The 27,334-nt window shown below is 42.3% G+C and overlaps 1 protein-coding gene across 2 annotated transcripts in view; it reads right to left on the bottom strand.

The window, feature by feature from the left end:
- AGAP1 (ArfGAP with GTPase domain, ankyrin repeat and PH domain 1) overlaps positions 1–25,147 on the bottom strand; it is a 639,639-nt gene extending 614,492 nt beyond the window's left edge. For both annotated transcript variants that reach the window (XM_061607665.1, XM_061607664.1), the window contains exon 1: positions 24,649–25,147. In XM_061607665.1, coding sequence (XP_061463649.1) covers positions 24,649–24,835 — 187 coding nt within the window. In that variant the 5' untranslated portion in view covers positions 24,836–25,147. The remainder of the gene's footprint in view (positions 1–24,648) is intronic.
- Positions 25,148–27,334: the final 2,187 nt, after the last annotated feature.

Below are 27,334 nucleotides of genomic sequence, written 5' to 3' on the forward strand. Positions count from 1 at the left end.
CACCCTGGGCTCCTACTGGGAGTAAGGGCAGGATATAAATCAAATAATAAATAAAAATAAATATTAATACTTGGAAGCAAATCCCACTGAGCCCAATGCTGCTTACTCCCAGATAAGTGGGTTATAGCCAAAAACACACTTTTGTTTGTTTGTACAACACTCACCCCCGAGCTATGGAACGCCCTCCCTGATGAGATACGACTGGCGCCTTCTTTGTTACCCTTTCGGCGCCAGGTAAAGACCTACCTCTTTGCTCAGGCATTTTAATTTAATTTTATTTAATTTGTCATGGTCTTGATTTTGTTTCTATATTTTACAGTATATTGTTATCATGTTTATTGTATTTTAATCTGTTTTTACCTTTTGTACACCGCCCTGAGAGCTAGAAAGCTATAGGGCGGTTTAGAAATCTAATAAAATTTAAAAAATTAAAATAAATAAATATTAAATTTTAATATATCAACATTACTACATAAGAAAAAATCCAACACTTAATAGGTGTTCATTAAGATTCAGACTGTCAAATCCATTCACCAAGGTAATTATTTTATTTATTGTATGTATATCCCACCCACCATTGCACAGCAATCAGAGGGTGGATTACAGTAAAAACAGAACATATAACCATCATTGAATAAAAAAAAATTTAAATTAACAACATATAATGAAGAGGTAGGTTTTTAATTGCTGCCTAAAGCTAAACAGTGTGTGTGTACCAATCATATTTGAAGGGGAGGGCATTCCAAAGCCTAGAGTGCCACCACTAAGGTCCTCTCTCAGGAGACTAAATAAGCAACTTTGCCCAGGGATAAAACAATAAGAAGGGTCTCCCAGGCAAATCTTCAAATCCAGGCAGAACAGTACAGGAAGAGATTTCCTTCAGATAAGGTTAATATATGAACAATTATGGTCACAGGTTCTCCTGCTCTGGCCAATGAAGAAAATAATTAGATTCATTCATTCATTCCGCCCCATAGCCGAAGCTCTCTGGGCGGTTTACAGCAATCAAAAACATTAAAACAAATACACAATTTAAAACACATATTTTAAAAACGACCTGGCGCCGAAAAGATGACAGGGTTGGCGCCAGGCGCACCTCGTCATACAGATCATTCCATAATTTGGGGGCCACCACTGAGAAGGCCCTATCCCTTGTTGCCAGACTCCCAGCTTCCTTTGGAGTAGGCACCCGGAGGAGGGCCTTTGATCTTGAACGCAGTGTACGGGTGGGTTCGTATCGAGAGAGGCATTCCACCAGGTATTGTGGTCCCAAGCCATGTAAGACTTTATAGGTTAAAACCAGCACACTGAATCGAGCTCAGAAACATACAGGCAGCCAATGCAAGCGGGCCAGAATCGGTTTTATATGTTCGAGCCATCTGGTCCCTGTTACCAATCTGGCCGCTGCATTTTGCACAAGCTGCAGTTTCCGAACAGTTTTCAAAGGCAGCCCCACGTAGAGCACATTGCAGTAATCTAGCTTGGTGGTTACCAGAGCATGGACAACTGAAGCCAGGTTTTCCCTGTCCAGATAGGGGTGTAGCTGGGCCACCAACCGAAGTTGGTAGAAGGCACTCTGTGCCACCGAGGCTACCTGAGCCTCAAGTGACAGAGATGGTTCTAGGAGAACCCCCAAGCTACGAACCTGCTCCTTCAGGGGGAGTGCAACCCCATCCAGAACAGGCTGGATATCCACCATCCAGTCAGAAGAACCACCCACTAGCAGCATCTCAGTCTTGTCTGGATTGAGCCTCAATTTATTAGCCCTCATCCAGTCCATTGTTGCAGCCATTGACAGCCTCACCTGAAGAAGATGAAAAGGAGAAATAGAGTTGCGTGTCATCGGCATACTGATGGCAAAGTACTCCAAAGCTCCGGATGACCGCACCCAACAGTTTCATGTAGATGTTGAACAGCATAGAGGACAGAATTGACCCCTGAGGAACCCCATACTGGAGAGTCCAGGGTGCCGAGTAGTGTTCCCCAAGCACCACCTTCTGGAGGTAACCTGCCAAGTAGGAGTGGAACCACCGCAATGCAGTACCTCCCACTCCCAACTCAGCTAGTCTCCCCAGAAGGATGACATGGTCGATGGTATCGAAAGCCGCTGAGAGATCAAGGAGAATCAACAGAGTCACACTCCCCCTGTCTCTCTCCCAGCAAAGGTCATCATACAGGGCGACCAAGGCTGTTTCCATGCCCAAACCAGGCCTGAAACCCAACTGATATGGATCCAGATAATCAGTCTCATCCAAGAGTGTCTGCAGCTGGCCTGCAACCACTCGTTCCAGGACCTTGCCCAGGAATGGAACATTTGCCACCGCCCTATAGTTATTAAAATTTTCTAGGTTCAGGCAAGGTCTCACAGAGAGGCATTAATCACTTCCCTGGCCCAGCCGGCTGTTCCATCCCTGCTAGCTTTTATTAGCCAAGGAGGGCAAGGATCCAGCACAGAAGTGGTTGCACGAACCTGTCCAAGCATCTTGTCAACATCCTCAAGCTATACCAACCGAAACTCATCCAAGAAATCAGGACAAGGCTGTGCTCTGGATACCTCACTTGATTCACTTGCTGTAACGCTGGAGTCTAAGTCCTGGTGGATTTTATCCTGGAAGTGCCTAGCAAATTCATTACAGCGGGCCTCAGATGGTTCTACCATGTCCTTGGGGCCACCATGTAATAGCCCCTGGACAATTCAAGAGCTCCGCTGGGTGGCAGATTGATATTTGATAGTGGCAGCAAAATATTGGTTTGTGACAACTACCGACTGGTTCCAAATAACCCTTTTTTAGGGAAGGTGATTGAGAGGGTTGTGGTGCAGCAATTGCAAGTACTCTTGAATGAAACAGATTATCTTGACCCATCCCAGTCTGGGTTCAGGCCTGATTATGGGACTGAATCGGTCTTGGTTGCCCTGATGGTTTACCTTTATCGGGAGAAGGACAGGGGGAATGCGACCCTGTTATTCTTACTTGATCTCTCAGCAGCTTTTGATACCATTGACCATGGTATCCTTCTGGGCCAACTCGGTGAGATAGTATCGGAGGCACTGTTTTACAGTGGTTCCGATCCTATCTCCACAGTTGCTCTCAGAGAATAGCATTGGGTGACTGTCTTTCGGCCCCCTGGCAGTTGTGCTGTGGGGTCCTGCAGGGTACCATCTTGTCCTCCATGCTGTTTAACATCTATATGAAGCCCTTGGGAGCAGTCATCAGGAGATTTGGGGCAAGGGGTCAGCAGCATGCTGATGATACTCAGCTCTATTTCTCCATAACATCTGAATTAGGAGAGGCCGTGCAAGTCCTGGACCGCTGCCTGGACTCGGTGGTGGGCTGGATGAGGGCCAATAAACTGAGTCTGAATCCTAGCAAGACGGAGGCACTGTGGGTTAGTCATTCCCAAGTTTGGATAATTGGTTAATTGCCTGCTTTGGATGAGGTCGTACTCCATCTGAAAGAGCAGGTCCATAGTCTGGGGGTGCTCCTGGATCCATCTTTGTCGCTAGAGGCCCAGGTGACCTCCGTGACTAGGAGTGCCTTTTACCAGCTTCAGCTAGTAAGACAGCTGCGGCCATTCCTGGACCGGGATAGCCTGACCACTGTTGTCCACGCACTGGTAAACTCCAGCTGGATTACTGTAATGCATTCTATGTGGGGCTACCCTTGAGGTTGGTCTGCAAGCTGCAGCTGGTGCAAACTGCAGGGGCGAGACTGCTCACTGGAGCAGGGTATCGCCAACATGTCACCCCGCTGCTGAAAGAATTGTACTGGCTGCCCATTTGCTACAGGGCTAAGTTCAAGGTTCTAGTTTTGGTATACAAAGCCCTATACAGCTCGGGACCAGGATACCTGAAAGACCGTCTTACCCCTTACATACCCAGTCGATCACAGCGCTTTGCAGGTGAGGGCCTCCTGCAGATACCATCTTATCAGGAGGTCCATTCTGCATAATATAGGAAATGGACCTTTAATGTGGCAGCACTTTCCCTGTGGAATTCCCTCCCTTTGAATATTAGGCAGGCGCCATCTCTATCTTTTCGGCTCCTTTTGAAGACTTTTCTTTTTCAACAAGCCTATCCCAGTCTGCATCTGTGTTAGAATTGCTGTTAATATGTGTTTTTTAATAATATGTTCTTAACTCTTTTTTTAAATATGTTTTTAAAGCTTTTTTTAAAAAATGTTTTTAATGTTGTTTTGTTTTAGTGTATTTTAAGGTCTGTTTTTATGATGTTTTACTTTTTTTTTTAGCGTTTCTGTTTGCCGCCCTGGGCTCCTCCTGGGAGGAAGGGTGGGATATAAATCAAATAATAAATAAATAAAGAGGTTCACAATATATGTGTGTGCACTCACAACTAAAGAGAGTCCTTGTGTGTGTGTGTGCACACGCACATGCGCATGTGTGTCAAAAGCCAGGGTGAAGAGGTGTGTCTTTAGAAGCAAGTACCAATAGGCCCTATCTAGTACTAACTTTTTTCAAAAAAATAAAATGCTAATGTTTGATAAGTGAAAGCACAAATACTCCTAATTTAAGAACAGAGTACACTAAAGCAACTAGATTGCATAAAGTAGGTATACAAGGCCATCCAGTGGGACATATCCTGAAGCCAAATCATAATACCTGTAATGCCTTGCTAGTCCTCCGCTACCCTGCATCAAGTCCAATAAAGTACATAAATCTATTGTGCCATGTTTTGAATGCTTGATTTAAAAAATGAAAATATTTTCCCTATGGATCATTCTTTACGCAGAAAATGTCTGAACTCAGCCGCATGAGTTAAGATTACATCACAAACCATGTGTGGGAAATCTTTGGCCCTCCAGATGTTGCTGAACTACAACTCCCATCATCCCTGGCCATTACCTATGCTAGCTGAGCTGATGGGAGTTCAGCAATATGTGGAGGGCCAAAGGTTTCCCACATCTGCAATAAACCATAGCTTATCGTGACAGAAAAAAGCTTTACACAGCAAGCCTTGGGCTTAACACTGCCTGCCTCCTGCCTCCTCTAGGACAAGATCAGAACCATTTGTTCCTTTTTTGTTATTAACTAGAGTTCAGCCCAAACGCTAAAACTGTGATTAATCTTAAGTATACTATGTTTTAAGTTAAAACAAGCCAGTTTTGTGACCCATGGTTTGAAGCCGACTTGTTTCAACAAACCAGAGCTGAGATTCACCACAGATTGTCACATTTGGCCAAAACGTAAAGGTGATCAAAAACAGAATCAAAAGCTTCTAAACTCTTCACAGCAATGCTGAAGGAGCACAGAAGCATGAAGCTCTCTGTGGCTCACGTCCATCACAATAAGCAATGGTTTATTGTGACATCCAAATCAAGCCAGTATGTTTGATAGTCACTCCCAGATTTCATTTTGAGATATTACAATGTAAACATTGGGTTGTTGCTACTACATTTATGTTTCCTTTTAATCTTCATTATAGACATGGCTATTTGGGGGGGGGAGAGGGAGAGAGAAAGAAAAAGAGGGAGAGGGGGAGAGGGAGGGAGGGAGATTAAACGTTCAATTTAAAATCTGATTCTATTATTATTTTAACATCCACTCTTCAATGGCCATTAAAGGTAGGGGAAGGTTTTGAGGAAAGTGTTGTGCAGTGGCAGTGCAGGGTTGAAGAAGGGATATGAGTATTCAACTGCAGGTTACTTGGTTAGCTATTAAGCACAATATTAAGATTCACTGAGAAGAACATATATACTACAATGCATGCATCATGGAATGAATGTCCCTTCCTCCAAGTACATGTTTCAGGAAAACAGTGCCACCAACTTAGTTATTCATGTATCTGAAACCCAAAATTGCTATTAAATGCTGATGTAGAACAAATAATTCTAAAAGACCTTAAAACAGACTAACAAAGGACCAAATGTTCCCCTCCTTCATATTGAATAATAGTGTATTTTGCTGTACTAGATTATTTTATATCTGGCTCTAAAACTGCTTATATGCAAGTTGTTTTATACTGTCATTATTTAGCTAATCTATAGTAATACATTTCAGAAACTGTGAATTAGGCTACGTTATTTGCTATCAACTACACAAACTTCTTTAGGGAGAACAGATTTCTGCAGTATGTAGAACACAAGTCCAATTCCAGATACAGCAGATGGCCAAGATATACCTCAGAGACAACAGAAGTACACCATATGCTATTTACTCTTAATTAGAGATACTTTCAGACTCAAAAGTTGTTGGCAGCAGAATATCTGCACAATTAGACAAAAACATTGTTATCTGCGTAAAAGTTGACATTATTTGTTAGGTTGTTTTTTAATTAAAAGCTTTGTTCTCATCCATCTAGTTGAAGGTAGCATCCATTTCAACACAAAGTATCTACAACTAGAACTGTACAGTAGGGCCCCACTCATACAGCGGGTTACATTCCGGACCCCCGCTGTAAAGCAAAAACTGCTGTAAAGCAGAACCCATTGAATAGAATGGTGTGCAATGCCTGAAAACATCAACAGCTCCACTGGCTGCCAGTCTGTTTCCGCAGACAAATCAAAGTGCTGGTTATGACCTATAAAGCCCTATACGGCTTAGGTCCAGGCTATTTGTCAGACCGTATCTCCTTATATGAACCTGCCCGGGCCCTGAGATCTTCAGGAGAGACCCTTCTCATGATCCCAACACCTTCACAAGTGCGACTGGTGGGGACACGAGTTAGGGCCTTTTCGGTGGCTGCCCCTAGGCTCTGGAACTCCCTCCCTAGGGAGGCAAGAATGGCCTCCTCTGTGCAGTCCTTCCGCCGACAGCTAAAGACTTTTTTCTTCCGGCAGGCCTTGGTTGCGGTATTTTAAGTGTATATCTAATTGGTTTTAACATTTTAATAGTTTAATCCTGTTTTAATGCTGATTTTATATGTTTATATGTTTTATATTTTTATAGGTTCTTAATGATATGTACTTATTTTATCTGGAAGCCGCCTTGAGTTCCAGTTTGGAAAAAGGGCGGGGTTTAAATAAAGATAATAATAATAATAATAATAATAATAATAATAATAATAATAATAATAATAATAATAATAATAACAAGTGCCGTATGAGTGGGGTTTTAGTCTAATTGCGTCTAATTGAGACCGCTGTATTAGTGAATCGCTGTAAAGCGGGGCCCTACTGTACTAATGTTTAATAGACTGTGTCCTGACCAAATGCTGTTTTCAACTTTGGAATTTTTATAAGTGGCTGTTAGTCTCTTAAACTAATGCAAGGATGTGGAACTGGAACTGGCCAAGGGGTCAGATTTAGGCCTCTCCCAACCGCCACAGGCTACTTTGACAAGTGGGTATGGCCATCCACCTGTCAGTCACCTGATCTCATCAGATGAAACATTTTCCTTTGACTATGCCATTTGAAATCAAACCATGCAGGCAAAGGAAGCTGCCAGTGAACTCCAAGCCTTGCTTCCTTTACAGTGTCTTCATATCAACCACACAGGCAAAGGAAACTTACCTTGCGGGGCTTGCTGTAACTACCAATCAGCTGATTAGCACTTAGTGCAAGGGTCACTTTGGACAGGGATCAGCTACAGAATTCCCAGATCGCTTGTCAAGGAGCAATGGGGAACATAAGGTGAGGTTCCAGATTGGTTCTTTATAACTATGACTTTACCAGTCCCACTCCCGACATCATACATGACATCAGGTGTGAGGCAGTTGGGCATGGTTGAGGAAAATGGTCTTGCAGATCAAACTGGACCTCCTCCTGGCCTAATTTGGCCCATGGGCCAGAGGTACTCCAACCCTGAACTAATGTGTTAAATATTATTTATTTATTTATTTATTTATTATTTCATTTCATTTTTAAACCACCCATAGCTAGTAGCTCTCTGGGTGGTGTACAAAACAGAGTTAAAATACCATGTCACAATAAAATCCGATTCAAATAACAGGAAAATTTAAAACATTAAGATGAACAATTAACATTAAACATTAAAACATTAAAACATTAAAATATACTGGTTAACTAAAACTTATGTAAACCAGCATATAATACAATAAACTTTTGTCAATTGCTCCTGAGCCTCATCTTTCCATATATACAAAGAAGACATGCTCAGCCATTTAAACTCTACTGCCAACTCTCAGATCTTCAGGATTTCCCCAGTAAAATTTGTGTCACGATAAAACAGTTAAGTCTTTAAGATACCACAAGTTTAGAGAAGTGAAAACAGGGCTACATCTCTGGAATTCCCCATATGTGGTTGTATACAGGCTAGAGAATCACAAGAAAATCCAACAAATCAGAGTTAGTTTGTCAGCTGTGGCAACAACCAACAACTTGATATGTTCAGTGTTCCTTATCTGTGTCTGGATTTCCCTTTCATGAGTGCTTTTAGAAATTCTATGCACTCTCTCCCCCAGCTAATGAGACTGTGCCGGTTTTATCCAATAGGCAGCATAAAATGTTACATGTATTTGAAAGGAGCCAAGCAAGTCAGGTTTGCCCATGAGATCTCATTATAAGCACCAAGACCCAACTGACATGAATTATTTACTGTGATCTTACACTTATAATTATGCACATGCATTAAACACTAAAAGGTGCATCTGTGTCCCACTTTAAAATCTATGTGGAAATCAAACTACTGAAGCAAGTGGAATGGAACAAGCAATATGTAGCATCAGGGATACAAGCAAAGCTACTGCTCTAAATGCTCCCCCAGCACCAAAATGAACATGTTGAATTTCTGTGCCTTTGTTCTAGCTAGTTTCAGGAAACCTATTTGAAATGGGGGGGGGGACCCTTTAAAAGGCGTTTTTGAAGGTTGCCTTATTGCAACCCTTAGCCAATGCAAATGTTTTCTAAAAACTATTATTAAAATCTTATGTCATGTAACAAACAATTGTTTGTCTTGTGGCACTTAAAATACTAATTATGGCACAAGCTCTCATGGGCTAGAGTCCACGTCATCAGATATACGAACTGTTATCCTCTGTTGGCAGGTTTATGCATATATTTACATACATACACACACAGGGAGGTCTAAAGAAATAGTGTATAAATATTGGGATCAAATGGCAATGAAATGCAAAAGGTAAAGTCTGTGACAACAACAATTCAATGAAGCTGATTTGTATGTAAAATAGGCACAGTGACTATTCACAACAGTAGCAAATGATAACGTCAGCATCATCCTAGACTTGCTATGTTAATACCTTTAGAGTGGCAGGAAGCCACAGTTTGCAGAGTATACACAACTCTCTCCCTTATTTATAAAATTTCTCTCCATCATAAATGGTCTCAGGGTCGGTAACAATTTTGCCACGACTCACCATATGCTCAGAGGCACGTTTCCAAAGGAAGTGGATTGGACTATGAAAGACCAACCCAAATTGAGTTTGCATTTTTACAAATTTGAAGAGCAGTACAATATCTCAGGGAAGAGGTTAGGTCTCCTGCTCCCCTGGTGCATTCACTATAGCTGCCCAATTCCCCTGCTTTTTAAAGTCTGGTAGAAATATCTGCTGGCTATAGTTATGTTCTCAAACTGCAGGGGTTATTTGCCTATTAATGAATAAATTGTATTAGAGTGCTGTTTTAATATGTTTATGAGCTGTTTTGGAGGTATCTGTGAGGGACCAAGCAGCAGTATATAATAAAAAAAATTATAATTTGAGCCCAAGAAATAAAATACTGTTTTCTCTTGTTGTGGTTGTTACTGTTGCAAGTGTTAAGTTTTCGCTTAAAATGCTACCAAGAAAAACAGAACAGTTAAAACTCTAGATTATTTTTGTCAGAATTATGGTTGCCTAAGACAAATTATACTTGAAATATACTTTGGCATCCCCACCTACTGGCAAAAATATCCACTGTTATTTATAACACTTAAGAGCCTCCAAAAAAGTCTTTATCAGATATGCTTTCCTACTTCCTACTATTCAATTTAATTTATCTCTGCTGAATGAAGGGATTCCCCATGCTTAGAAATACAGCTGAACTATCAGGAAGACCCTTTCCCCTGAAACTGACCTCTGTGTCACCACACCTCTGCCTGCCCAGCACTAAAACAAGCAGAACCCTTCCCCTTCAGTTCTGAGAAGAGAGGCTGGGGCTGCCAAAATGCTTGACTGCCCAGAGCCAAAACAATCCCCACTCTCCACCCAATGGTTCAAACTAGGTAAGACGAGGATCGCTGGTTTCCAAGGTCAGGCACAAGGGAAAGGGAGCAGGATCCTGACATTCATATGATTTGGCTCGCCAACAAGGCCATAATTGTTTGTCATTCACTAAAGGTGAACACACACTTGTAAGGATTTTAAGTGAATCAGACCAAAACAGATCTGATTATATTCATTTTTTCAAGTTATTGTCACCATGTCCCAAAATGGTGGCCTTGGTCTAAATCAATTTTGGAATACTTTCAAGATTCTGATTAGAATACCTTTAGGAGTCTAAAAAACCACAATTTTGTTGCCATTTCTTTAAAGTAGATAAAATAGATTATACTAATATGGTGAGAAGAAGTTCACTGGTGCCAGGTCAGTGGTAAATAAGAAAAAAATCATGTTAACATTAATCTATGGTGGGGCAACTGCAAGCATTCTTGATTGATACTGATTATCCAGAATCTTTCCAATCTCTGTTCAGGCCTGTCATGGGACTGAATCAGCCTTGGTCATGTTTATAGAGAACGGGGTAAGGCAAGCGTGACCTGGCTCCTCAATCTCACTGCAGCTTTTGATCCCATCAACCATTATCTCTTTCTAGTCTGACTCCATAGGATGAGTATTGGGGCACTGTATTATAATGGTTCTGGTCTTAACTACAGGGCTGAGTCCAGAGAGTACTGTCTGGAGCAGTGGAGGCTATTCCATTAAGGCTACTGGGGCACAACCCTCCCAATGACAACATCAAGCAGTTTTTTAAAAAAATTCCCCAAGATCTCAAAGCCATACGTTATCTCTTGTTCCACACATTTTATACTTCTGTTTGAACTCAGAAGCTCTGCAAATATTAACATCAATCTACTGTTCTATGTCCAATCAGCTCTCTGCACCACTCAGCCAATCCTAATCCAAAAGTGTAGCTATGACAAAGAGGTCCCACTCCTTGGTCTGCTGGCTTGTCAGCCCTCTTAGGAGGCTTCTACTTCATCTATTGTTAAGAGGCCATCTAACACAGGTGCTCCTAGGAAAGAATCTAGGCTGCTTCTGGAGAAGCCCACTTGGCAGCCTTAGTCTATATCAGAATCATAGACTGCTTTTGAGCATGCTCAGATATACATAGACATATCAATGAGAGGAAATGAAAGGAAATGGACTGCCTTCAACTTGATCCCGACTTATGGTGACCCTATGAAAAGGGTTTTCATGGTAAGCAGTATTCAGAGGGGGTTTACCATTGCCTCCCTCTGAGGCTAGTCCTCCCCAGCTGGTTAGGGCCTGCTCAGCTTGCCACAGCTGCATAAGCCAGTCCCTTCCTTGTCCGCAATTGCCAGCTGGGGGGCAACTGGGCTCCTTGAGACTATGCAGCTTGCCTACAGCTGCACAGGTGGCAGGGCACGTAACTCCTGAGCCACTCACTGTGGGGGTGATCTTTAGCTGGCCCTTGACACCCAGGAGACACGAGCAGTGATTTGAACTCACAGACTCTGGGCTCCCAGCCAGGCTCTCCTCCCACTTTGCTATACCAGGAGTGGTGGCAAACTACCCCAAAAAGCATGTTTGGTTTCTTCATAGGCCAGACTGGGCCTATTTATTGTAGGGGTTGGGAAGAGAGAGGAGATTCTTGGTGGCAAACTGCCCATAAAAATGTTTGGCTAGCACCATAAGGTGGTGTGGGAAGAAAACCTGGTTTCTTCATGGGCCAAGCTTTTTTGTTGTGGGAAGGAAGAGGAGATTCTTATGGCAAACTGTCCTCCGATGTTTGGCTGGCATCATAAGTGGAAGGGAGGAGAATCTGGTTTCTTCATGGTCTGGACATGGACTGGATCTTTTTTATTGTCAGGGTGGAAGGGAGAGGAGTTTTTGGTGGCAAACTGCCCCAACAATGGACTAGGCTAGACTGGGCCTTTTTATTTATTTATTTTTATTTAAAGTATCTGAAAATCTGATATGGGCTTATGCAAGATAATTGACCCCCATATGGATAAGTGCAAGAACTTAAAATAATTATTTTAATTAAAACAAACAGCTTAGGACTACTTTGAAGAAGACCAGATTTTTATTTTCTTTCTGAACCCAGGACTGTATCTTCTATGATGGGGCCAGGGGAGAAGACAGCAGGAGAATAGTTCATAACACAGATATCCTAGCATTGGAAATCCAATTAGCAGGGCATGTGTAAGGATGTTGCTTCAAGCCCCAATTTCACTTTGAGTGGGGAGGTGGAACTTGTGTAAATGTGGTCGATCAAAAGGAAAAGGAATTTTGAATTAAGCAAATCCCTGCTTTTTAAAAATGAAGAGACTTAAATACACTTTGTGCGAATGTCTGATTCACTGGACCAGTGAAATACTGGAGAAATGCAGGATGTTCCACAAATTTGTAGAACGTCCTGCTACGGTATTCAGAACTGATCATATGGTGTGAAAGACTCCATTTTGACTTCTTGTTTGTCCTCACCATCCATACCTTTTTCTCTGAACAACAGGAGATTACAGTTTACAGGATTGGCTTTATTTTTTTAAAAAGACACTCTGGAGATTTTTAGGCAATAACTATTATCCACAATACTTAAACACACTGCTCCAGATCAGGGAAGTGCTTTCTGTGTACCAGGAAATAAGCCATGTATAATTTCAATAAAACATAATCCTGAACAAAATATTCACTAATAAGCAAAAACACCTTGCAGTTTAAGAATGTACCTATAGCCAACAAATATTTCTATCAAACTTTTAAAAGCAGGGAAATTAGGCAGCTATAGTGAATGCACCCGGGGAGCAGGAGACCTAACCTCCTCTCTGAGATATTGGACTGCCCTTTAAATTTGTCAAAATGCAAACACAATTTGGGTTGGTTTTTCACAGTCCAATCCAGTTTCTGTGTAGCTTGGAAGAATTTGGTAACATGTGCCTCTGAGCATATGGTGAGTGGTGGCAACACCTGCCATCTCCAAAGATGGAGAAATACATTTTTGGATGTTTGTTGGTGTTCTTCTTACTTTGCTTCTATTTAGTTACTACTGTTTCAACAGAGAATCTAGCCCAGAAAATTATATTTCTCTCGTTATTCATCCTAGAAATCTGTGTCAAATTTATTTTTATTAAATAGGGGAGGGAAAGGGAGGGGTGAAGGAAGGGGGAGGGAAGGGGCAAGTGGAAGGGGAGAGGAGGGAGGAGGAGAGGAGGGCAGGTATGATCATTTGTATGTTTTTTGAGTTCAGTGGGATTTACTCCTGTGCAATCATGCTTAAGACTGGTGAAACTGACCTGGGGGAGGGGCAGGGAGGGGAGGAGGAGGGCAGGAATGGAAGAGAGAGGGAGGGGAGGAGGAGGGCAGGAATGGAAGGGAGAGGGAGGGAGGTGGAGGCGAGGAGATTGGATGGGTGGGCACTGGGCAGAGGGGAAGGCCTTTCCTGTCCAAAAGGAAAACATTGTGAACAGTATCATTCTTTTTCAGGGTTTCCCCCACCATTTTATTCTACAGCAGGCACATGTAGCCTCTCACTCAAATTTAAACCAAAGCTGTCCCTGGCCACATCCACACCAGACTGTTATTTCACTCCCCTCGCTGGATCATCACCTTGTAGTGGTGAGTGGGCTTGTGTGTTCCAATAAACCCTGTCAGCGATGCCATCAGAAGTCATGTACTCCCAGCAGGGTCACCCATGGCGGTAAGGTCAAGAGAGAGGAACCAGACAAAGAACGATCCAAGAAGGTCCTGAATGGCAGAACAGGCAGAGGATAACAATGTGTACGTTACAACGGCTATGAAGGCAGATGAAGGCTGCAGCAGATAAAACAATTCCAATCGTCATGGTATCCATGCCACTGGATCAAAGCCTTTTTCTGTCAAGGTTGTGTTGATCATCATGCACCAATCTCCCCACATAAAACAAATTCACGCACAGGCATCTTCCAACCAAACCAAACCAAACCTAAAGTCCCACAGCGATTGGTGAATGGCAACAGGGGAAGGACTGTGAAATCCGGAAGCCCCTAGTCATGGACTGACACATGGGCGGTGGATACAGACTCAGTCGTCCTGGCTCAAGGACCGAGGCAGTTGAGTGGTTCGGCAGCTATATCCACGACTGAGCAGTCCTATTCAAGGCTAGAAAAGGTGCCCTAAACATAGTCTGCCTCATCTCTCTCCCTGACTGGATTACCGCGTCCTGTGGGGTCACCACTTAGCAGTCGCAAAAGACAATTGAATTTTGGAACATGGAATATACCAACATTGCTGGACAATACAGATAGTGAACGTCCTGAATGCAGGACTGCCATCATCGTGAGGGAGTTGAGATGTTTTAATATTGATATAGCAGCACTCCAAGAAACTCAAAGAGCAGGAGAAGGACAACTGAAGAAAGAAAAAGGAGGTTACACCTTCTTCTGGAAAGCACTGCCTGAACAAGAATGACGAATACATGGAGTAGGCTTTGCTATTAAAAATAATCTTGTGAAGCTCTTGTCAGAAGTTCCTATTGGCATTAATGAACAACTCTCAACTCTCCGGTTAAAACTTGCCAAAAAAATTGCAGGCAACTATTGTAAGTGCTTATGCACCAACATTAGATGCTGATGAAGACATCAAGGAAAATTTTTATAACCAGTTGGACACCATCTTATCAGTGATACCTAAGGAGGATAAAATTATCCTCTTGGGCTATATCAATGCAAGAGTTGGGTGTGATTTTGATTTATGGCCAGAAACCATTGGGGAAAAAGTTGGCAATAGCAACCTGAATGGCATTCTACTTCTGACTAAATGTGCAGAGCATAATCTTGTTATTACAAGCACACTCTTTCACCAGAAATATATATTTAAAACATCATGGAAGTATCCTCGGTCAAAACACTGGCATCTCCTGGATTACGTAATTGTCCATGCCAGAGATCGTCATGATGTTTTCCTCACTAAGGCCATGACGAGTGCTGATGGCTGCTGGACAGATCACAGATTCATTCGATCCACTATGACCATTAATACTGTTCCTCAACATAGGCTGCAAGGAAGAAAACCAAGGCGTAAAATGAACATCCATGCCCTTCAAGATCCTATTAAGTGAGCTTGCTTTCAAACAACTCTCAAGAAACATCTACCGACAGAACTCCCTGAAAATGTCGGGGAACACTGGATTAAACTGAAGACATTCATTATTGCAGCATGTGAACAAACTATTGGATACCACACTAAGAAACATCAGGACTGGTTTGATGAGAATGATAGTGAGATTGAACATATCATTGACAAGGAAAGCCTTCCAGATATTGCAGAAAGACATTAACTGTTTTGCTAAGAAAAAAAATCTATGCCAGTGCAAAGACTCAGGTCCAAAGAAGAACTAGAGAACTTAAGAACGCCTGGTGGATAAAGAAAGCTCAAAAAATCCAGCACTTTGCAGATGCTCACAATGCATGGGGCTTTTTTAATGCCACAAAGGCCATCTATGGACCAACATATTACGGTACAAATCCCTTACATTCAATGGATGGTAGCAAACTTCTTAAGGATAAAGAGTCTATTGCACTGCGCTGGAAAAAGCATTACCACAACCTCCTGCTGAAGTCTTTAAAGAAGGTGAGCCTGAACTTACACAACAACTTCATAAGCTCATCGAAAAACTCTGGATGAGGGAGTAGATCCCAGAAGACTTTACGGACACCATAATTATCACCCTTTTTAAGAAGGGTGATAGAACAGATTGTGGGAACTATTGAGGTATCTCTTTTCTTGCTATCGCAGGTAAAATCCTTACAAGGATCCTCGCAAATCGCCTGCTACCAATCTCAGAGGATGTCCTCCCCGAATCTCAAAATGGTTTCCGTCCTTCCAGGGGGACACTGGACATGATCTTCACTGCACGACAACTTCAAGAAAAATGCTGGGAGCAGAATCGACCTTTATATGTGGTGTTTATTGATCTGACTAAGGCCTTTGATAGTGTGAATCAAACCGCTCTCTGGACCATCCTTCTGAAAACTGGATGCCCTGATAAATTTGTGAATATTTTGCAACTCCTTCATGACAACATGACAGCGACAATTTTGGATAACAATGGCTTTCAGACAGATCCATTCAGAGTCGGATCAGGCATAAAACAGGGATGTGTCATTGCTCCGACCTTATTTGCTATCTTCATTGCTATGATTCTACACCTTCTTGAGGGGAAACTTCCTATTGGTGTGGAAATCATATATCGAAAAGATGGAAAGCTTTTTAATCTCAGTAGGCTGAAAGCAAAAAGTAAGGTAATTACAACCTCTGTCGTAGAACTTCAATATGCCAATGATAATGTGGTCTCCACACATTCAGAGACAGATCTTCAAACTATCCCAAATGTCTTTGCAGAAGCATATGGAAAGCTTGGGCTTTCACTTAATATTAAAAAAAACCAAAGTGCTTCATCAACAGGTGCAAACTAGTCCCTCTGTAGAACCATCAATCCAGCTTATTGATGTGATGCTGGAGAACGTTGATCACTTCCCTATCTTGGCAGTCATCTCTCTGTAAAAGCTGACATAGACGCGGAAATTCAACATCGTCTGAGCTCTGCAAGTGCCGCATTTTCCTGAATGAAGCGTAGAGTGTTCGAGGATCAGGATATTCACAGGGCGACCAAAATGCTTATTTATAAAGCCATTGTACTACAGACCTTACTGTATGCCTGTGAAACATGGACCATTTATAAACGCCACTCACAACTTCTTGAAAGATTCCACCGACGCTGCCTCTGGAAAATTGTGCAAATTACTTGGGAAGACAGACGGACTAATGTTAGTGTTTTGGAAAAAGCAAAGACCACCAGTGTTGAAACAATGATCCTTCAACATCAACTTCGCTGGACTGGCCATGTTGTTCAAATGCCTAATCACCATCTTCCAAAGCAGCTACTTTACTCCCAACTTAAGGATGGAAAACGGAATATCGGTGGACAGCAAAAGAGGTTTAAAGATGTTCTCAAAGCTAATCTAAAAAAATGTAACATGAGCATCGAGAACTGGGAAGTCTTGGCCCATGAACGTCCCAAAAGGAGGTAGGCTATTATCAAAGGTGCTATGGACTTCAAAGAAGCATGAATACAAGGCGAACAGGACAAATGAGTTAAGCGGAAGGCACATCAAACAAATCCTCATCGCGACCATCTTTCATCTGGAAACCTATGTCCTCACTGTGGGAGGCTGTGTGGATCCAGAATTGGCCTCCACAGTCACTTACGGACCCACTGTTAAAGACTTTATCTTGGAAGACAATCTTACTCGGCCACAAGTGATCGCCAGTGAATGGTTATTTTACTTTAGGCAGTCGTGGCTTCTCCCAAAGAATCCTGGGATGTGTAGTTAGTGAACGGTGTTGACAGTTACTAGGAGATGCTCTGTTTCCCTCACAGAGCTTCAATCAGACTGGCTGACTGTTAAAACCACTCTGGTCACTGGAGCTCTGTCAGGGGAATAAGAGTCTCCTCTCAGCACCCTTCACAAACTACACTTCCCACGATCCTTTGGAGAAACCATGACTGTCTATAGGTCTGGTGTGGGTGTGGCCCCCTGATTAGGCAAGCCAGGCAGCTGTGAGTCTGGCTTTTAGAACACTGACAGTTGGTTCTTACTGAGCGTGCCCGATATTTTCATTTAGTTCAATGCAAAATTTGTTAAATTTATTAAAAATCAGCCAGGCATTTTTTTTAACTTTTAAACTACAGAAGATGAAGGTCAGAGTATGAGGCAAGGTCAGTAATGGGATTACAGGTACTCTGTGAACATGGCTGATATTTAATGAATTTCAACAGGTTATGAGAAGTCTGACAGAAGTCCAAAAGGGGTCTAGTTTTTTTTCTCTCTTTTTACACTTTGAACTCTTGATTCTCCCTGACTGTTTTGTGTATCGCCATGAAAATTTAAAGGCTTGTTAAGCAAGCGTTTCTGAGTTTAGGACTATAAATTTTATAAGGTTTGTTTTGAAATGAGCTTATGGGAAGCATCAGAATGGCACGGGGGGTATTATCAATTTAACGTTGCGGAATGTGAAAAATCCAGGCTGACTATAGCATACAGCCACTCTTGTGGCTGTATAATTTGCTGTTTTCTGCATAGAAGTGACACACAGTCTCATATATGTAATGGTTAACTATACCGAGGAGACGGTATGATTTAGCTGTAGTAACTCAATGATGCTATTATTTTTACTTAGAAGTAAGCCCCACTGTATTTAAGTGGGTGTAGAACTGAACCCTTGTCTTCCAAGTCCTAACAATTACATTTACAATTACAGATACTCATTTTAAATATGCTTTAATTTAAAAATACATTATCAAGTTGCCCAAATGTGTGTTTTCTTTTCTTTTTACTCTACACTAGCGTTCTTTGTATGGTTTGGTGTTGGCATTGAGGGACAGCAGCACTCTTGTGCCTCTAACAGCTATGTGACAGGCAGAAATTATTATGAATTACAACTGCATTTGGATGAACTTGAACTATTTTGTTCCTTTTTAAAATACATTTTCCAAGCACTGCTGGTTACTAACACAATCCTCTTCATATTCAGAAGTAGTTAAATCCCACTGTATTATATGGAGCTTACTCATGAGAGCAAGCACAGGACTGAAGCCTTTTGTATTGCCTACTAAATGCAAGTTTCCAGCAACTTACTCACTTTGTGTTTGCTTTTTTAAAACAGAATTACTGAATGAGCAGAGATCTAGTGTTCTGTTCGCTGCTGAGGAGGGATGACTTAACTGTGTGTACATTCATGACAGCAAACATAGGATTACAGCTCTGTTAAGGAAAAGTTTTACTAAAACTGCAGTGTTTCAATGTCCACTATTTCTTTGCAAAAGAGGTGCATACTGAAACCACCAGAACAGGTAGAGGCCACACAACTTTTCCCCTATCAGAGAAGCACGTGTGACAGCTGCCAGAATCTCTTCTGAACCAAAGTAAGACACTTTACAGCTTAGTTAGGTGATATATGTGAAACTGGAATGCTTAAGTATCCACAGCATGTTTGCAAGGGAGGAGGATGGGGAGAAAACCAAAACTTGGCCACTCCCCCATAGCAGCCTTACCAGGTCTAGTAAGTGCCAGCCACCACTGGTCTGGAGAGTGCTTTTAGGCTTCCTAGCAGTTATGTTATGGAGTGCCACAGGTCACTCTGCTATCCCCAACACTATTTAAAATCTATATTAAGCTGTTGCAAGTGGTTGTTAAGAGATTCAGGGCAAGTTGCCATCAGTATGCCGATTACACTCAGCTCTATTTTTCCATTACATCTGAAGGAGGCTGTGCAGAACCTGGAGCTGTACCTGGATGCAGTGGTGGCAAATAAATTGAGGGCAAATATACTGAGCTTGAAAACCATTAAGATGGAGCTTTGGGGGGTCCCAAGAAATGGGACCACTACCCGTCCTGGATGGAGGAGGAACACAGACTGGGATGTTCCTGGATCCAGCTTTGTCAACAGAGGTACAGAGGTGACCTCTGTGGCTAAGGATGCCTTCCATCAGCTTCAGGTGGTGTGACAGCTGAGGCCATTCCTGGAACAGGAGAGCTTGATCACAGTAGTCCAGGCACTGGTAACTTCAAGAGTAAATTACTGCAATGCACTCTTTAAGGGACTTCCTTTCTGGTTGGTCTGGAAATTGCAGTTATTGAGCACTGAACGCTACAGCAGAATTGCTGACAGAATTGAGATCCCACCAGCATATTACACCTCTGTTCAAAGATCTGTGCTACCTCCCAATTTGCTGCCAGGACAAGTTTAAGGTCTACTAGTTTACATATAAAAGCCTTAACAGCTTGGAACCAGTTTACATGAAGGATCATATTGCTCGCTAAGTGCCTTCTTGACCACTTCAATCTATGGAATTTGAACATTTGCAAGTGCCTTATGATGTTCATTCCACATGTTTGCTCTGAAACTCCCTGCCTATTAACATATCATTGTGCTGCTTCAGGCACCTGCTAAAATATTTTGTTGTTTGGCAAGTCTACCTGGACATGTAAACAAAAATATACCTGTTTTTAAATTTTGATGATTTATTTATTAACATCCTTTAAATTGTTTTATGTACACCACTTAGGGATTATTTGATTAAACAGATTACAAATTATTCTAAATAAAATAAAAATGAACCGAGCCTGGCTCTGGCAGCTATCTTTCTTCTGTTCACAGTTCTATGGATCCAATCCACTATACTGGAAAAAATGTCAGTAATTCGGTTTTCAAAATTGTTTAGACTGAAACAGGCTTAACACATATTAAGATGAGCTTGCATTTTAAACCAGATAATTTAAGAAATTCAGTGTTACTGAAAACTTTTATGTTATGGTATATAAATATTCTACACAAGTTGGTTTTTAAAAAATCTGCTTTTATATTTTTAAGATAACACAGAAAACAGCAGGTACACAAATCACAAGAGGACCTCCCCTATTACATTCCATTTTAGAAGGCTCTTCCCACTTTCTTGAGACAGTTGTATCATTGAGATATCTTCTGATTTGATACTCATATAAGAGCAGAACATTTCCATATCTCAAAGTCTTTGGATTTCTAGACCTTTGACAACACATTAGGAGACTGCTACACACACTACTGTCAATTCCTGAAATGATTTTTGTGGATTATTTGAAGGAAATTTCATAATTATGCCAGAACAGATACTAGACCAGCATGCCATTCACAGAGGTAGAACTGAAATGTCACAGAAAAGATGTGAAAAGAGGAAGGTCTTCTGTAGGTGCCAAAAAGATAAGAGTGATGTGCCTGTCTAATATTTAAGGGCAGGGAATTCCAAAGGGTAGGTGCCACTACACTAAAGGTCCATTTCCTATGTTGTGTGGAATGGACCTCCTGATAAAATGGTATGTAAGGGGCAAGATAATCTTTCAGGTATCCTGGTCTCAAGCTGTATTGGGCTTTGTACACCAAAACCAGAACCTTGAACTTGGCCCAGTCGTTAATGGGCAGCCAGTGCAATTCTTTCCGCAGTGGGGTGACATGTTGGCGATACCCTGCCCCAGTGAGCAGTCTCGCCATCGCATTTTGCACCAGCTGCAGCTTGCAGACCAACCTTAAGGGCAGCCCCACATAGAGCGCATTACAGTAATCCAGCCTAGAGATTACCAGGACATGGACAACAGTGGTCAGGCTATCCCAGTTCAGAAATGGCCAAAGCTGATAAAAGGCACTGCTAGCAACTGAGGTCACCTGGGCCTCTAGCAACAAAGATGGATCCAGGAGCAACCCCAGGCTACAAACCTTCTCATTCACAGAGCATGACCCCATCCAAAGCAGGCAACTGACCAATTATCTGAACTTGGGAACCACCAAAACATCATGGCCTATCACTGCTCTACAACATACAAACAATATCAGTGTAATTTAAATGTTATTTCCTTAAGTTACCAGTGAATGAACAAAAATAAAAAATGCCCTGCCCTAATTACAGCTCTCTTCAGTCACCATAACATGCTTCAATCCAATTATCACATATTATTGCCCCCACAGAAACAAAAGCAGCATATTCCTTCTTGCAAATTCAAGATGAAGTACTACATACTCCACATCAGAATGATTGCAACCTACCATATATTCTTACATCACCAGTGGCAAATGCAAAAGGCAGGCTTGCAAATGTGAAAGCTGAAAGTTGCACATATTTGTGTTTCTCAGTGGACACTGTGATAGAAAGATGGTGAAGTGGCTGTTCTGTTGTATTCTAAATCAATGCATGAAAGACATACAGTACTAGAACACAAAGTTAAGGTACACAAAATATTGAGAAGGAACTCGGATCTAAACAGACAAGTGAAACAACTGACACCACAGCTACTTACAAACATCTAAATATGACTAATCATGAACCTCAAGGGTCTTTTCCTCTACAGCTGAATAGTGAAGTCTATGGCATAGACCAGAGATCAGAAACCCAGTGCCTTCTTTGGTATACCCAAATAGGGGCCTCAGACTCCGGGCTTTCATTTTTTAAAAAAAGGAAGCTTCTAGCCCTACTAGAAAGAAAGCTGCCAATGAAAATACATTAGATGGTACCCTTCTAAGTGATGTCTATGAAATGAGCCAGCCTGGCTGCTTTCATTTGTCAGTGTTTCTAGTCATTAAGTGAAGTAGAAGCTGTGACTGGTAAGTGAGTTGTTTGGACACCTGGCAATAGGAATCTGTGGGGTCCTAAAAAGCTGCTGTTTTGCCCACCCTTTTAGTGCACTTTCCCTGCTACTCCTTAGAATTATTATTTTTTAATACTACTACACAAGAAGTGCAGGTGGATGTAAAAAAAACCCTCACCAAACAGAAAATGCAAAATGTGAAAACTTTACAAATAGCCATAGGCATGTCTCCTACTGCGCAGGACCTAAAGTCAAGAATTAATTAAGAATTCACTGTAAAGTTAACTTGCAGTAAAAGGAATACATGTCTACTTCAGAAGTGTTTAATGGAGCTTTCTTCCAGGTAGGTGAGTACAGGATGGCTTTGGTTTAGGGGTGGCATTGGGGAAAACAGGGTTCTTGTGCCTTTAACAGTTGCATCTCCACAATCAGGGGGACTTCCCAAAGTAAGCATGGGGTGTCTCCACAAAGGGGCAAAGGGAGAAGCAGCAATGGCTGTTCTTTCTTTAATTTTGTGTTATGCCATGCTGCTCATGGCAGTCATGTTGTATTATGCCACACTCCCCAAAGTAGCCGTTTTGTGTTATGGCACGCTCCCCTGCTGAAGCCATTTTGCAAATAGTGCTCACACCCTACTCTGGAAATTCAAAATGTACCCACTGGTCCAAAGAAGTTAACAATCCCTTGCACACACTATGCAAACGACCTCACAGAGCTTTATCCGATAGCCCTCAAAGGAGGGAATGGTCAAATTAAAATTAATGGTCAAATTAATGGTCAAATTAAAAAACAAGAAGTCATGCAGAAAGACATAAACAAATTAAATTAGGCCAACTGAAATGCATACAATTTACAACAAGAACCTTCAATCCAACCTACATACCATACAAATCAGAATGAATACCATGCAGAATCTCAACCACTCCTTAACAATAATGCACTTAGATGTCAGCAAACAAGAGGAAGCTTAATGAATTTAACAATCTTTGATTTAATTTGAACTAATTGTTCATGGGACAGCAAGTAGATATCACCTGCTCAGTTTTAGCAGTCTAAAAGTCAAGGTATTAGATTAAGTTTCAGCAATATGGCTATGTAAGCGACTCTTCAAAGCAGCTGTCCCCTCCTTTTTTATAAATGGAGAGAGATACAGAGAAATATTGGTGCTGACAACCTTTTTTTCCCCCATTTGCCTACACAAGACAGGCAAGTGAATGTTAGAGGAGTTTTGAATTCCTGGTCATTTTCAAACTATATGATTTACTAAATATTATAAACATTTATAAACCACTGTACAACGAAAGAACCAAAAGAAAACTTTAGAACATCCATCCTTTCAAATAGGTGTCAAAATTCAAGGCTCCTTTAAAAAGGTAGTTGTTATACTCCAAGAGCTTTTTTCTAGTCTGTCATTTTATCTTTCTGCAGCCTGACTAGGACCAAAGACATCCTACAGACTTTGTAGAGCAATAATTCTGTAGAGATTTGATAACCAGGCTGCACATTAAGACAGGCAAGCAACAGCCATTCCTCAAGAGGATGCAGCGTGCAGATTCACCTCTGATACGCAACATCAAAACATCACATGTGCACTCTGCACTTTCCATAAGCAGCTGCATTTCAAAAGAGTTACCAAGTTTCTCCTTCCTTAATCAAGCTCTCCCCTGAAAACTTTTTTAATGCTCTGTGTTCTACAAACCATTTCTTCACATTGTTTTTTACAGGTCTCTTAAAGAAACGTGATATAGCAGTTAACCAATCTGACTTACCAGATCATTATTATGTAGAACAAACAGCAAAACACTCCATGACATTAAATAAAGAGGCAGAGAAAACTTATACAGAATAAAAGAGTTTTTCTAATCACTTACAGGGGAACAACACCTGATCCTTCACAGGTGATTTACAATACCTAAGAAGCTGAGAACTGAAATAAGGAAGTCCAGGGTTCTAATCTTATGTCACCTTAGGCAAGCCATTCTTTTCTGCTTATCCCCCTATCTATGTACAATATGGGGACAGTACCGACGTCCCTCACAGAATTATTGCAAGAATTACAATAATTTAAGTGTTCTGAACAGATTAAAATGCACACACACACACTGTACTGACACAAGAACGGGAAGAGGCCACAAGGCTAATGAGAAGAAGACATGCAGAATCATCTTATGACTAAATACTCAGAAATAAGTTCCGCTACATTGAAAGGGGCTTATCCCCAAGTAAGTATACACAGGATTGCACACCCCGAATGAAATACGGAGAGACATACTGCAATCCCATGCACAGCTCCTTTGGAGTAAACCCCACTGAGCACAAAAGGGCTCGCTTCCGAATCAGGGTAGACAGGATGGGAATCCAAACGGGAGAAAAATTAGCAACTTCAGCAGCGTCACCTACCTTCGATGGCGATGACGTGCTCCCGGATCTGGTTCTGCAGCGCCGGCTCCTCCACCCGCTCCAATAGCTCGTAGATGGAGTAGATGTTGGGGTGCACTGACTCGAAGCGCTGGATTTCCGCCCGAATGGCCGCCGAGTTGGCCTGCTGCTGGTGGTGCTGGTGCTGTTGGTGGTGCTGGTAGTTCATGGCGGGAGCGGCGGGTAATCTCCAACGACCGTCCCCGCCACAGAGCGACCCGACCGACCACCCTCGCGGCAGGCAGTCGGCTGCCCGTCAGACACCAAGCCCCGTCGCTGTCAGTTCATCTTCGCTCCAGGTCCAGTAAAGGAGGCCAAAAAGAGCAGGAAAGAGCCGGGCGCAAAGGCCCATCCCCACGGAGAAGAGCCGGACCAGACACCGCCAACCTCCCCGCCCCTCAGGACCACGACACGGTCGGGCCTCGGCAGCCGCTACTGAGGCGCGCCCGGCGACTCGCAGAAACGCAGCGACAAGGAGCACCGCCCACTTCAGTCGAGCCAGCCAACCAACCGAAAGACGGGCAGCGGGGCCCCGCTCCTACCCACGCCAGCCCCGCCCCGCCTCGCGTCATGGCGCTCAGAACGCGCGCGCACATGCGAGAGAGCGCGCGACCGACTGACCAAACGGATAAGGAGATAAGGGTCTATTGTCGGGGAAAGTGAGTTCTCTGGGAATTGTAGTTTTCGGTGAATCCCCCAGTTTTGACGATTTCCTTTCGTCCTTTCCACGTTTCTGACGTCACTAGTCTCAATATTTCATGCCGCCGAACGGACAGACAAGAACGCATCCTTCCGCCGCCGTGATACGGGAGGAAAGCACAGGAGGGGAAGCTGCTTTGCAGTTTTGAGGTTCACGGGGAAGTTGCTAATATCGGCGCCTCCCGTGGTACCACGGACTGAAGGGAAGGCCGGCCCAAAGCATGTTGCTGCCTGACGTAGAGCAGCAAATAGCACCCCCTCCAGCCGCCATGCCAGTCAAGGTGCATAATGCTCAAAGGCTGTCAGTGTTGGCATCTGAGGCAGGAAAATCCCACAAGTGCCTCTCCACTTCCCTGGCCGTAAAACTGCAATAATAATAAATAACCATCAATTTGCTGCCCTTTCATGGGACTTAAAACCAGCTGCCTGAGGTAGCTATCTCACACCCTGTGGGTAGTGTCTTCTGATGCTAATATTTCTTCCCATCCTTAGTTTGTTAGAGATGCTTCCATAATATAGTATAAAATGCCATTATAATCTCAATGTTTTGTGAGTTTTGAGCTGCTTCTCATGTTGTACCTCTCCAAGTGGTGAAGGTGCTCCACTAAGTCTGTATTTGTCAAGCTTCCTTAAGGAGAAAGTCTTACAGATGATGTGTAGATATGAGAGAAAGTGAGACTTGGTCATAGTTTGCACTCAAGTGGCAAACTTGTCTGGCTAGTTCAGTCTGCATGTACAAGATCACAATGTGACTGTGTAGTCCTCCAAATGGGGAAATGGTTCTATATATAGAAAACTAGATACAATGCCAGCAAGGATTCTACCTTAATTAAAAATTGTCAGTGAACCTGGTCCAATGACCATAGGGCTGCATGGTCCTTCCACACTTGACTTTAGGATGTGTGCCCCCCAATGTTTTTTTTCTAGTACCACCAACTGAATGTCATCTGTCAGGATTTTAAAGTAGATGAGTGATTGATTGCCTTTCCCCAGAAAGGAAGTTTTATTTCTAGGTCTACTTGTATAGTTTTAAAAATGAATAAAACTTCCTTGATTTGCAACTCGCAATATTGAACTTGTAATAATTTCAAAAATCTATGGGAATCGGGAGATAAGAATGCTTGAGATATAGTTTATGGTCTGTCTTCCTGGCATGGGATCAATGAAGCCTTCATTATTTCTTCTATGGTGGTGTTTACTTCCTGTGGAACCTTTGGCAAATGGCCTTTTCTACAGTTGAACAATTGCTGCCTGTGAAATGAGAATGGGCTGGCAGGAGCAATGGTATGATGCACAAGTGGAAAATGTTTTTTGCTACTGAGAGAGATTTGTTAATGAATGCATGGGTATTTTTAGCTTAGACAGTCCTCTTGCCAATTTTTCTGCAATTACATACCTAATTCAACAGTGGAGTCTGCCATAACATATCTGAAACTTGCAACAACAACAAAAATCATAGTAAGCCAGTATAAAGCAAAGAAGCCCTAATCCTGTGGGAAGTAACATTTGGTTTCAGTAAAAGAGGTCACTGAGAAGAACACATTAGACCTAGAACTGTTAATTCAGTTGAAGTAAAAGGGGTTAACTGGCACATGAGAGTTTTGAAATCATATCAAAACGAGGCTATGCATATTTGCCACAAGGGACACAAACACCTTTCCTCTCATTCTGATGTATCACCTCACTTCTGTGAAGGATGGGAACTCGGGACACTTAGATGAGAGTTGTAAACTTTCTCTTTACTCATTTGACTAGGCAAGACTGTTCAATATTGCTTTAGTGCTATCAAAGACATGTCCAGCCCAAAGGGTGTTTGTTCACAGATGGATGCCTTTTCATACAGTCCCATTCCTATTGAGATGGCAAAACACACCACTTGGTAGTGGAGACTGGCCCCTGTTACAACAGTATTACACATGACACTTTCCCTATATGGAGACTGTGATGGCATTACCCTGACAGAAAGAAT

The sequence above is a fragment of the Rhineura floridana genome, chromosome 2 (genome assembly GCF_030035675.1).
Source record: "Rhineura floridana isolate rRhiFlo1 chromosome 2, rRhiFlo1.hap2, whole genome shotgun sequence".
NCBI classification, from domain to species: domain Eukaryota; kingdom Metazoa; phylum Chordata; class Lepidosauria; order Squamata; family Rhineuridae; genus Rhineura; species Rhineura floridana.